The sequence below is a fragment of the Molossus molossus genome, unplaced genomic scaffold, assembly GCF_014108415.1.
Source record: "Molossus molossus isolate mMolMol1 unplaced genomic scaffold, mMolMol1.p scaffold_m16_p_21, whole genome shotgun sequence".
In the NCBI taxonomy this organism is placed as follows: domain Eukaryota; kingdom Metazoa; phylum Chordata; class Mammalia; order Chiroptera; family Molossidae; genus Molossus; species Molossus molossus.
In genome coordinates this window covers 16,646,193-16,659,102 of record NW_023425357.1, presented here as the reverse complement: position 1 = coordinate 16,659,102, position 12,910 = coordinate 16,646,193, and the positions used below count along the sequence as shown (strand labels likewise).

Below are 12,910 nucleotides of genomic sequence, written 5' to 3'. Positions count from 1 at the left end.
CGTCTTCGACCCACAGCCTGGCCCAACGGGGGTTGATGTGGGGTATTTGGAATTTCTTCCCCTTCAGGGGGAACTGAGGCCAGGGACGTGCTCTGGGTCTGCAGTGCCCAGCTGTGGGCGCATGAGGATGCTGGCAGCAGCCTCGGAGCCTGGGAGCAGTCAGGCTCGGACCTGGCTGCCCGGCCTCAGCCCAGGCCTGAGGGCCTCAAGGCTGGAGACAGCCATGATCTGGCCAGAGCGTCAGCTCCCACCTGTGTGACTGTCCACAGTGCCACCTGCCCATCCATCAAGTCTGTCGTGGCGGGGGACAGCTCTGGCTGGTGTGGGGAACGGCCAGGTGGGGGAGTCTGTCTCTCACATCCTCTGGGCCCAGGGGGCTCCTCAAAGCCTCCTGTGCTGTGGACACCTTGTCCTGAGCATATCAAGGGGAGGGGCCAGGGCAGAGGAAGATGCAAGGCCTTCGCTGTCCACTGGGTCAGTGGCAAGGGACAAGGGCCTTCCTGTACCGAGAACCCAGCATGGCCGCATGCGTGCTTGTTTAGAGGCTCAGAGAGGCTGGACAGTGCAGGTGGGTGGCCACTGTCCCTGGCTCTGGGGCCTTACTCTGGGCTGCTCAGGCAGAGACCAGCGTGTCTCTCTCCATGGTATTTCTGGGGGTGCCAATAGAGGAGACCCTGGAGGGAAGCTGGTGTCCCAGCCACAGGTGGTGACTGGACTTCTCTCAGCCTCCTTGGGCTCGAAAAGGTGGAAGGGACACAGCCGCGTGCTCTAGGGATCACACTTGATCCTGAGCAGTGACGGGGAGGCCCTGTGCCGCGGTGATGGACCATCTCTCTCCCCTTCTGCCCTGTAGACTGTGGCCTGATGGACACCTGGTGTAGACAATGAGGGAAGAACTGGCCTCCCGCACCCGAGAGGTGACCCCGGAGCAAGGCCCAGATGACCCCACGTGCCGGGACGATGCGGCTGGCCTGCATGTTTTCCTCCATCCTGCTGTTCGGAGCTGCGGGCCTCCTCCTCTTCATCAGCCTGCAGGACTCCGCAGAGCTCACCCCCCAGCGGGTGCCAGGTGAGCCCTCACATTCGGCCCCGCTGCCTGCTCGCCCTCCAAGGCTGTCCTGGTGCCGAATCTGTGCCGAGACCCCTGGCAGGCAAAGGAGGGGTCCTGGCCTCCTGGTGGGCGTCAGCCTCGGTGTGGGAACACTGTCTGATGTCTTAGCTGTAGGTCTCTGGCCTCTGACTTCTGGCCTCTGACCTCTTGGCCTCTGGCCTCTGGCCTCTGCACTCCTTTGGGGAATGAGGGCCAGGCTGCCCGTCTCTCGGCTGGTTGTTGCCTTTGGTGAAACTCAGGTTTAAGGAGGATTCTGCCTCTTCTCAGGGCCTCTTTGACAGGCTCCGGGACATCAGAGGGTGAATGGTTTCTCCTTGAACCCATGACCTCAAGTGAGACTCTTTCTCTGTCCAACTGTGGGGACCCCTTGAATCTAACTCCTCCGTCCTGGGCAGAGGGGTTAGGGGTACCTCCTAGCTTTTTGAGGCCGATACTGCTCCTGCTGGCCCCCACCAGGTGCTGCCTGTCCCACCTGTCCCTGGTGCCCCACTGCAGGGCCGACCCCCCCTGGCTGGCCCGGGCTGTTGGGGAAGTGGGATGGCAGGGAGGGCAGAGCAGGAAGGGGTTCCGGAGCCTTGGGCAGAGGGGATGTGGAGAGGAGGGCTCGTGGGACACAGCGCCTGCCCCAGAGAACACAGCAGGGCTGGAGGGTGGCAGGCCAGGCCAAGCCAGGGTCTGTGGCTTTGGGATGAGAGGACAGCACCATGGCAGAGCACCAGCGTCTCTCAGCAGTGGTCCCGGGGCCTTGTTAGGGGACGGCCCATGAAGACACCCACGTGCTCTGTGCTCTAGAACACAGCGTGAGGGAGGCGTGCGGGCTGAGGGCTCAGGCAGAGGGTCCCTGCCCCATCCCTGCCGGCAGCACGCTGCACAGGAGGGCGGAGGGCGGCCTGGGGTCCCCCCAGCGTGGCTAATGGGGGCCTGCAGGCAATAGGTGGAAAGGCAGACAGAGCCCAGGAGGCAGAGTTAGGGCCCTGGGCTTGGCAGCTGCTATCAGGGCCCCTGGCAGGGGAGGCCGGCGAGCTGATTCTGTCATCAGAGTCGGTGAGAGGCAGCCAAGGCCGTGGGTCCCAGGGGACAGCAGCCAGTCACTGGTGCTGACTCACGCCTGGCCGGACCCTCACAGATGCTGGCTGTCACAAGTGGGTCTGGCTGCTCCCCACAAGGACATGTGACCAAGCTGGCTCCTCAGTGGGGACCTTGCAGCCTCCTGTGAGGTAATGACTCTGTGTCAGCAGAATCGGGCCCCACAGGGCAGCGCCGTCAGGGTGGACCGAGAGTTGGCCGGGCAGCTGTGTGTCATCTGTGAGGGGCCCTCAAACACGACCTGCGGCAAACGGCGCTGCGAATCCTTGGTGCGTGTCTTTGTGTGTGTGTGTGTGTGGTGGGGTGCACACGTGGGCAGAGGGTCCTCGTGGCCAGTGTCTGTGTTCTGTGGGATGAGCCTGGGAGAGGAGGCATGAGCGTGTCTGTGGTGTCCAGCTGGGACAGGGGCCACAGCCGTGGTACACTAGGGCAGGTGCTACATTCCTGGATGGAGCTGGGCCTGGTGGCTGGTATTTCTAGGGTGACATGGTGAGCTGGGAAGGATCGTGGAGGCTCAGGCTAGCAGGCTGTGAAGGATGAAAGGAAGCTGAAGCCAGCATCCCCTGTAGCCACGGACCCCGTGGGCCTGACAGAGGCAGGCAAGGAGCTCTCTTGGGTCCTGAACCGTGTTCTTCTGGCTGTAAATGGAGCTTGACCACCCTCGCCACGTGCCAGGTGATGGGCAGCCTTGACACTCTCCGTAAATCACATCAACCAGTCATAAAACTTTAAATAATGCTCACGTTACTTTGCCTGAGCAAAGTGTTCCTGACACAGTCTGTTTGTGTTGATTTGTTACTATTCATTTATTCTTTCCCTGTACTTCTCACGGCAGCCTAATTGTGATGCGGTACCAAGAAAGCAATATCAAAGTAATTTTCCACAACATTAGTTACAATTTTCTTCTGATCTTTCAAGTGAAACAATCCCATCCTGTTGGCTTCTCTGAGCATATAAACCTTGATTACATTTATCTGTTGGAAACCAGTGCTTACAAAGTGTATGTATCCATTTGCATGGGTGGGTGGCCCCAAGGGCCCTGGACAAGCCTCCCCTGGCTGGATGTCTGTCCTCGGGAGGTGCAGACACAGGAGACTGCCCTGCCGTCGGATTGGGCGAGGCCAGGGTTCGGGGAGCATCCTCAGGGGAATCCCACACAGGCTGCTCTGCCCTTCCGGTGCCCTGGGAACAGAGTCCCTGGGATCTGCTCTTGGTGGTGCTGACCAAGGTGGGAGCGGAGGGTGGACGGATGAAGATTGGGAACAAGCTTGAGGAGGCGGGAGGGAGCGCTCAGTTCCTCGTGTTCCTGCAGGGTTGGGGTGTCATTGAGATTTCTCCCATGCAGTTACCAGGTGTTAACAGCAGCTGTCTTTCTCGGGGACCAGTCAGCTACCCCCTCCTCATGGAGAGCGGCCAGACCCACTCCTGCATTCGATGTAACCTTCTGGAGTTGCCAACTCTCGTAAATCAAGCCGTCGTTTCAAGAACGTTTGTTATATGTAAATCAAATCTTTCGACATGTGCGTCGCTGCCAGTTAACCTACCTTTGGTCTAAGTTTAGATGTTCTCGTGCAGCAGGGAATTCACCTATCCAACTTTTTATTCTCCAATGTTGCCAGGCCCTGAAGCTTCAGGAACCTCTCTTCTTGACCCAGGAAACTAGGCGGACGGCTCGCAGAGTATGCTGGGGTCTGGAATAACACATCCCGACAGGCTGGCTCCGGGGAGGCAGAGACAGGTTCCACACCTAAGGCTGGGCAAACGGGACTTTCTATTTTATTTTTTCTAATCCTCACCCGAGATTTGCATTTATCTTCAGATAGAGTGGGAGGAGAGAGAGAATCATCGAAGTGAGATCGATGTGAGAGAGAGAGACACATCGACTGGTTGACACCCACACGACCCCAACTGGGGCCGGGGACAAACTGCAACTTAAGTACGCGCCCTTAGCAGGAACCGAACCCAGGTCTCTCTGGTCCGTGGGCCGACGCTCTAACCACTGAACCAAACCAGCCAGGGCCAAATGGAACTTTTATGAGCAGCCTTTCTCTGTGAACTTTCCTTGTGGAGGACTTGGAACACCTCAGAAGTAGATTAGAGCCGTACAATGAACTCATGCACCCAGCACCCCCAACATGGTCAGGGTGGCCCCATCCACATCCCTACCCACTGCCCTCCTTCTGTATGATTTTGAAGCATATAGCAGGCGGAATATCAATTCAGCCATAAGCATTTCAATGTATTTCACAGTTTTAGAAGATAAGAACTCTTTTTTTTTTCTAACCTTCAGCAATTTCTTAATATCATCAAATATCCAGCCAGTGTTCAAATATCGTGTCTCATGAATAGTATAAATACCTGTATTTCCAATTTGTTGTATTCAATACCCAGACAGGCCCACACATTGCATTTGGTGGGTGAGTCATTAAATCTCTCCCATCTGTAAGGTTCCCTCTCTATCTTTATTTCTCTCGGGCTATTTATTGGAGGAAACTGGGTCAAGAGTCTGGAGCGTTTCCCACAGTTGGGATTTTTTGCTGATTGCGTCTGCTTGGTGTAGTTCAATATTGTCTTCTGTTCTTTGTACTCCCTGTAAGCTAAGTGAATTAGCAGTTCGATCAGATGGAGGTTTAGTTGTTCCTTCTTTCTTTGGCCAGAATTCACACGTAGCACCGTGTTCTTCCTTCAGGGGGCGCACATCTGCCCGGCTCTCTTCAGTGATGTCAGTTGCCTAAACCCAGCTATTCACTGGGGCTGCCCAAGGTGCTGTTCTGTTGATCATTTCTCCGTTCTTCTAAGTGGGATGGATTTTGTTTTAATGGGGTGAAGCGAGTCGTCGTCCGTGACCCATGAAGCCAAAGCGACGGATGGATTGATTGGCTTATTCATTTTAAAAATTGACTTTATGATACAATTTCTGTTGCCAGCACACTGTAAATAGTGTTTTGGGTTTTTTTTTAGTGTTTGGGTTTTGCAGAGTGAGTTTTCTGAAAGCGGGGCCACCCCACCTTTCAGTGATGTAACTGCTTCCCCAAAGCTGTGGCATTGTGGGTGGTGGTCCTGGGGACTGGGGCTGGGGCTGGAATGTCGGGGCGAGAAGGCAGTTCTAGTGACAGCAGAGGTCCCCGCGGAGGGGCCCCAAGTGCAGACAAAGGGACTGGACAGCTCAGATGAAGTCTGGGTCTGCAGCCTGTTCCAGGGCATTTCTTCCAGGGCACAAGGGCATTCGAGGGCAATAGTAATAACCACCACCATCAGGCGTGTACCACACGTCAGGTCTTGTGCTAAGCACTTTAGGTGTTTTCATGCGTGTCATTCTTATAAGCGAGGATGGCTCCTATCTGCAGAGGAGGCACCTTGTGCTTCCTAGGGTGGACGCACCAGCGGCGACACGGCTGATGTTGGCACACACGCTTCGGAATTCCCTCGTGACGGGCACTGTCACCGCTCTTGACGTGTAGTTGGCATTCATTTCATCCTTTCGACGCCCATGAGCTAAGCGCTGTTATACCACTTGACAGATGGGCCTGCTGAGGTAAGAGGTTAAGAGCTGTGCCCAAGGCCAGTCGCTTTGGGCTTCACGACCAGCTGCAGAACTGGCTGTTGCTCGGCGCGCCGACTGCCTCCCCCACGACTGTGAGGCTGGGACTGCTGGTCCGGCCGAGCAGGGCCTGGGCAGAGAGGAGAGCGTGGCTCAAGGTTTGGAGGCAAGAAAGAAGGCGGCGTGGCAGGGACCCCCAGTGGGTTCGGGGCTGCAGTGCGACCTGCGGATTGAGACTCATGGCTGAGGACACAGCCAGGCTGGGGCCGGGGAGCCCAGGGAGTGCTTGAAGAGCACGCCTTTGCCCAGGCCATGGGGCTTTCGGGGTGCCGGGGGGTGGCAATGCAGAGGCCCTCTCTAGTCGCTGCGTGTCCTGGCGCTGTAGGCAGAAGCAGGGGCGGGGGCAACAGCCGCAGGACACCAGCTGGGAGGGGTGGGGTGAGGCGGAAGAGAGGGCAACCCCTGGGGCGGGTGGGGACGGAGCAGAGACCGTGCAGGGCATCCGAGTCAGGTGTGGAGTTGGACCATGTGGGTGGGAGGGTGAGGAGGGTGAGGAGGGCAGCCACCTCAGTTCAAGGTGGCTTCAGCTCGGGGTTTCTGGTCAAGGGTACCACTCACTGAGGGAGACACACAAGATGAGGAGTGGGCTGGGGGAGGGGCTGGAGAGTACACCTTCCCTTTCATGCAGATGGCGTCTGCGATGCTTGGCAAGGTGTGTGGAGTTGCCCTGTAGCTCTGCCTCCATCGGGGCTCCCGCCCCACAGACCTCAGAGCCAGGCAGAGGAGCAGGAGGCCCCACCTGCCCCGCCTCGCCTCCACCTCTGCCTGCGTCTGCACGCACAGGTCGTATACCCATTCCTTCCCTTCACACACCTGCGGGCAGAGGCCTGGCTGGAGGGGTCAGGAGGGCTTCCTGGAGGAGGGGGCTTGTGAGTTTCTTGTTTGCCTTCTCTACCTCCTAAGAGGTGACCAGCAGAAGCAGTGAAGTGGGTTTGGATGACTCTGGGGCCTGGGGTTTGTCCCCAGAGCACACACTGTTGAGTGGCGTGCCCAGTATCTCACAGCTAGAAATGGAGCCAGAAGCCCACCCCCATGAGCCTGACCAACTCTGGGGTCCTGCTCTGGTCCCCCGGCGGCAGGGCTTTGGTGGCTGGAGGAAGTGGTGTGGCCCTCACTCTCGGTCCTGTGGTTACCAGGGACACAAGCCCTGCCTGAGCCAGTGACTAGGCTACACTGCAGTGTCAGAGGGTTTGTCTTGTTCCGACAACGACGGTTTTTGTCCAGGTGTATCCCCTGGGAATTCTGAGGACACACCACCAGACCAAAAGCCCTGGGTGGGCCAGGGCCCCCACAGGCATAACTGCTGCGAGTCTCTAGCAGCTCTGACATCACCGTGAGGGTGTCGGAGAAAAGGGAAGTGTGGTGGCTGTCCCTCCTTGGCCCTGTCAGGGGAGGGGTGGCCTGCTGGGTCGGGGTGTCCAAGCCAGGGGAGCCAGCCCCTCCAGTTCCCATGGAGCCATCTGCTTTCCCCGGCCAGCTGGGTTTTATTGGAATCCTCTCCGGACAGGTGGGTTTTATTGGAATCCTCTCGAGTCTATTTCCTGAAACCATTTTCTAACGGCACGGTGGAACATCACATATATTTCTTACAAACCTTGCGAGGCTGACACATCCTTGTTGTGACTGTGAATATCAGAAGTGACATGTAATTGCAATGATCCATCCTGTTAAGTAGCTGGCAATCTGTCATTGCAAAATCAGCAGGCCTGGGACTCTCGGAACCGGGTGTCTCTCCACAGCGCTCCGGCGGCGGGTCCGAGCTCTTACGGAGCGCCGCTGGGCTCAGGACGGCCGCCCTGCCCTCCTCCACGTGCCCATCTGCGGCCACAGCACAGAAAGTACTCGGAAAAGCCACCCGCTGACTGTCATTCTCTGGAGTGCCTCTCCTGGTCACAGCATGCACCAGGCTCGCCAAGTCAGGGCTGTGTGTCGGGATGCTTGTAACAGTGCCCCTTCCCAGTGTGACCCTTGGCTTCCTGCCCCCCTCCTCCTCGTAAACTCCGGAAGAGCTTTGCGGGGGTTCTTTCTGGTGCCATTGGAGAGGCCAGTGAGCTGGAGCTCTGGTGGGCTTCGTGTGGACAGTACGAGGGGAGATGGAGGGACCAGAGCTGACCCAGGAGCACAGATGGCCGAGCCCGCCTCGGTGGGGTGGGCGCGTGGAGGCAGGGCCTGCCCATTTGGGGGCACCACCCACGCTGTGTTCTGTGCTAATTCCAGGGTAGTGTTGACGGAAACTGCACTGTGAAGGGTGCCCCCTGGAGTTGTGCAGAGGGCGGTGCTGATGCAGGGGCAGTCACGGGGTCTCCATATGGCAGTCAGCCAGTGAATGCTAACGAGGGAGCAGCGTCAGATCCCCGGCCCTCGGGTGTGGGCACCCGGAGCCCAGGGTGTTTGAGGGGCCCAAGGGATGCTGGCTTTGGGCCTTCTCTGGTTGTGTTTTAGGGGCAGGGCTTCATGAAGGATCCGCACTACTGCCCTCCCTGGGAGGCCCTGACCTCAGGGCACCCACAGTGGGCCCCGTCTCTGCAGGAGGAGTTGACCTGCCACAACCCTCTCTCACCTGAGACTGAGCTGTTCCAGCTGGTAGCAAACGCCCCCAGCTCTGAGCATCTGCTTCCCTGGTGTGGGCTCAAGTTCCCCGTTTCTCCACCCTCCCGCAGGTGGGGGAGCGTCTCCCTCCCTGCCGAAGGCGCCCCGGGGGTCTCCAGCCAGAGCCTCTCTTTTCTTTGCTGCATTAAAATATGCTAAATGAAAAATAATGAGCATGTAGGAACTAATAACAGGAATCACCTAATTAAATTAGGAAACAGACATCATATCGCTGTAATCTGAAAATTCATATTAATAGAAAATGGTCCCAGAATTGTTATGCTAAAGGTTCCTAGGGGTGGGGAAATTAAAAAGGAGAGCAGAACGGAATATCGGGGCAATTATATCCACTAAGAGCAAGATTTATGTTTTAAAGGAACTCAAGTCAAATGCTAAAAATAGAAGACAGGCTCATTGTTTGGGTCTAATGAAGTAATGGACAAAAATGGCTTTGAAAGCCACGGAGCTCCCCACACATGTGTGACGATAATTTTTAAAACGAGACAATGTAATTAGCTTCCATGCGCATGAAGCATAGTGCCAGTTATCGCTGGTGGCGCCTGGCACTGTCCCGATGCCTGCATCCGTCTCCCCTCACCCTGTGAGACGGGCGCTGTTTGTCCTCAACTTAGACTCGGAGAGGTTGAGTCCGATGCCCAAAGTCCTGCAGCCAGAGTGGCCCAAGGCCAGACTCGAACCCAGATTTGCCTGGCCGATTGCAAAGCCTTTGCTGGGCCGACTCCGCCGTTGCCTGTTGCTGCTGGTTCACGTCACGGTCGGCACCTCTCGTGTTCGGTTCTTTTCCCATCTCCTCAGAGGTCATTTCTTGCCAACACCCAGCAGGTTCCAGCAGCAGCCCCTTCCCTGACCCTGGCCCCGAGCTTCCTCGGACGCCTTGGTTCCTAAAGCCCACACAAAGCCACCTTCTGAAATTACAGGCCAGTTGGAGAACTGGGTCTCCCTTTGTGTCCAGGCCTGGGGGGGTTGGGGGGGGGCGCGGTTCCGATGCTTACTTACACCGGTGCCCGGAAGACCCGGTTTCAGGCAGTGTCTCCACAGCAGCCTATTGTTCCCCCAGGCTCCCTGCTCGGGTGAATCGGGCTCTGTTCACCTGCGACATGAGTCATGGCTCAGCGGGCCCAGAGTGGGGCTCGGGTGTGGGTTGACCCCTTTCCCACTCTGCTGGGCCCGGAATGAATGGGAGGGGCCGAGAGAGGAGGAGGAGGAGGGAGTGAAGATCTGTGTGTGAGATGCCCCAGAGTTACATCTGGTCTGGGACGCCGGGTCGGCAGCTAGGCTGGCGTTGGGCCCCATGTTGGGGTGGGGCTGGGGAGACATCCCAGACAAGGAGGGGCTGAACTTTCTCCCCTCCACCGGAGCCCCACACCTCCCCCGTTCTCCCCATTCACTGCCCGGGCATCTTCAGTGGGAGTCACCTGAGATCAGAGCCAGCCCAGAGCGGGGAGGGCCGGCCAGACTGCAGTCCCCGAGCGGCACCGGGTTCCGGCACCGGGTTCCGGGCGGTGGCCCCTTCTGCCTGGCTCGCCTCCCTGCTCAGCTCCACTTGCCTGCAGTCTGAGGGCTGGGGGAGGGGGCGGGACATGCGTGACTCAGAAGACCGCACTCATGGCCAGCGTGGGGAAGGGTCTGTTGGCGTCCTCACCCGTGCTCCTAGGCCCCACCAAGCTCCCTGACACCCTAAGTTGCACATGAGGGCAGTGGAGAAATAGTTCTGCGCCGGGATAGGGTGCAAGGACAGGGCCATTGCTAGGGTTGCTGTCCTCCTCCATGGCCACTGGGTGGTTCTCGGTTTTTCAGCCCTGGAAAGATCATGGTGGTGGCTATGACATGGGAGGCGCTGGAGGCTGGTGCCCATCCCTGGGGCAGGGGCCCGGCAGGGCCGCCCCGGGTGTGGGCCGAGGCCCACAGGCCTCGACTGCCAGCCCCTTCTGTTTACGGTGACGCCTTTCATGTGGCTTTCTGGTCAGGGTGGGTGTCCTCCTTCCCAAAATATTTGCGGGAAGTTGGGAGCTCAGGCAGATCCCACCGAAGCCAGAAGCTCACGTGTCTGCTGATAGTTCCATCATAAATCTTACTTCCCCAGATCACGGCCCTGCAGAACTCATATGAATCGTGGTGGAACTCGGTGGACAGTTCTTTCATTCAACATGTTTACTCAGATGGGAAAGACAGCTGACCTCACCTGGGTCCCGTCGCCCCTAACAGCTGCTGCTTGGGGGCCCCTTCACAGCCGTTGGCTTCTGACAGAGGGGGAGGCGCACCTGGGGGTCCTCCCATTCTCACGATCGGGGGTCCATACAGGAAGCTGGGGGCTGCCTCTCACTGAGCACTAAGTCCCAGCCACATCATTTTCTAGCCCCCAGAAATCCTGAAGACCACCTCTAGAGCAGATCGGTCCCTATCTAAGCGTCCCCTTCTCCCCCGCTTGGTTGTTCCCAAAGCAGGTCAAGGGTCTAGTCCCTGGCCAGTGGCCTCAGGGAGTCCAGTCCCTGTCCAGGGGTTCTCAGCCCAGGTGGTTGGACTGAACCCCTCGCCACATTTTCGGGGTGTGTCGAATGTGCTTTGTCCTGCGCCAGGCAGCCTGCAAGGAGTCTGGGACTCCCACCGCCCCTCCCCCCAAGCTACCGTGTGTGAATGCATTCAGACTGTGCCCTGGGAGTCTGGGCCAGCTCTGGAGGGAGGGTGATGGGGAGAGGAAGGATGAGGAGGAGGATGTCAGTGAAAACCGTGTGGGGTCTCTAGTCCATCAGAAAATGTACACTGATCGAGGTGCGGGGGGTGCAGACAGCTCCCGGGAGGAGCTATGCAGCTCCAGCCAGGAGATCTGTGTGGGGTGCACGCCCAAGGTGGCCAGTTCCTCCTTGTCATTTTTTTTTTTTTCCCAAAGAAACTAAGAATCTGTACCATATCTTTCTGTGAATTCTCCCGATTTTTAAGTGGCAGCTCAAATTGTAGGTGTTTTCAGAGTCCAACAATAAGGCATCTTGGTACCTGCTGTTTGTTGGGTAGGCGGGAGGAGAGGGTCTGTCCAGCACCCCAGCCACCCTCAGGCTGAGATCTGGCCCCTCCCTCACTCCCTGTGCATCTCACCCTGTCACCCCAGGACAGAGAGGCGGTGGGTCCCCCTGGTGGGGAGGGGACTCCAACTTTCCAGTCCCTGCAGGACTCCTGTCAAGCCGACCTTTTAACCCTGCTCACCAAGGGGCCTCTGGCTGGTTCAGAAGGTCAGGAGCCATACCTGTTCACAGTTCAGGCAGGAGACCCGGGGGCCTAGAAGGTGACTGGTCAGCGGAGGTGTGGGGAGGGGCTAGGGCCAGGTGGTGTCTGGGTAAGGCACACAATGAAAACCTCCTTGCATTTACACAGTTATTCATGTGCAAATATTGGCACCCACAGTAAGCTTTTGTTTCTGTGAATGAAGGACAAATAGTTTCTGGACAAACCTTCCTGCAAAGGTGGGCCCTTCACCAGGGAGCTGGGAGTGGGCTGTGGGCACCCTGTGGCATGCACTTACGTTTAAAAGGAAAGCGATTTCCTGCTTCCCACAGTGATGAGGTGCGGCAGGGACAGCGACACTGGCCTTCTCTCTTCCCCACCTAGGACACTGTCTGGGGCGGGAGAGGGGCCAGGCCTGGTAAGGGGCACTTTGCAGATAATTCCTTCACTGCTGTCTCCACGTCAGGCAGGGGCCGTGCCCGGCGATGTGAGCGGGACCAGAGAGTCCCGACAGCATCCCAGAGGCGACACGTGGGGGTGTGGTCTGCGTATGAGGATGTAGTGAATGCTGAGTGTCTCCTGCGTACCAGGCACTGCGGTTGACATGCCTGACAGATGTCCTCCCATCGAAGCACCCGGTCTCCGTTTTACCCGTGGGGAAACTGAGGCGCAGAGAGGCAAAGTCACTTGCCAAATATTATACAGCCAGGAAGTGTCAGTGCCTAAACTAGAACTTGGACCTTCGGATCCCAGACACACAGGGTCTTTATTGGCGACTCTGGCAGCCACTCAGAGCTGTGAGACACGCTGTGAGACACAGGGCGCTGGAGGACAAGCCGGGGGCCTGCAGGCACTGCCAGGCTGGGGTCTGGGGTGAGCTTCATTCCGGTGTGTTGCAGGCGTGTCCTGATCTGTGCACACATGTGCGTGAGTGTCTGGCTGTCATTCACAATCACGTGTGTGAGTGTGTGTGTGTGCACAACCGTGAGGGGTGTGCATGCCTTGGGCTCTCAGCTGTGTGGGTGCACGCTGACTGACCTTTTAACCCGCCACAAGCAGGCGTGGGACCGTCAGGGCCCAGGCCACGGCCGGTGACTTCGGCACCAGGGGCAGTTAGTTACCAGCCACAGAAGTGGGCGAGAAATTGCCATTTCAGCACAAAGTCAGCAAAACCAGCTATTGTAACCTCCTGCCTAAGACCCGGGCAGACCAAATAATGAAATTACATTTGTAATATTTCAGGTCAAGTGATTGCTGCTCGAATTAGTTCTTCCCAGAACCCCGCC

The 12,910-nt window shown here is 57.7% G+C and overlaps 1 protein-coding gene across 1 annotated transcript in view; it reads left to right on the top strand.

The window, feature by feature from the left end:
* Positions 1-939: 939 nt before the first annotated feature.
* Positions 940-12,910, top strand: part of CHST8 (carbohydrate sulfotransferase 8) — a 56,278-nt gene continuing 44,307 nt past the window's right edge. The window contains exon 1 of the mRNA XM_036275956.1: positions 940-1,069. Coding sequence (XP_036131849.1) covers positions 940-1,069 — 130 coding nt within the window. The remainder of the gene's footprint in view (positions 1,070-12,910) is intronic.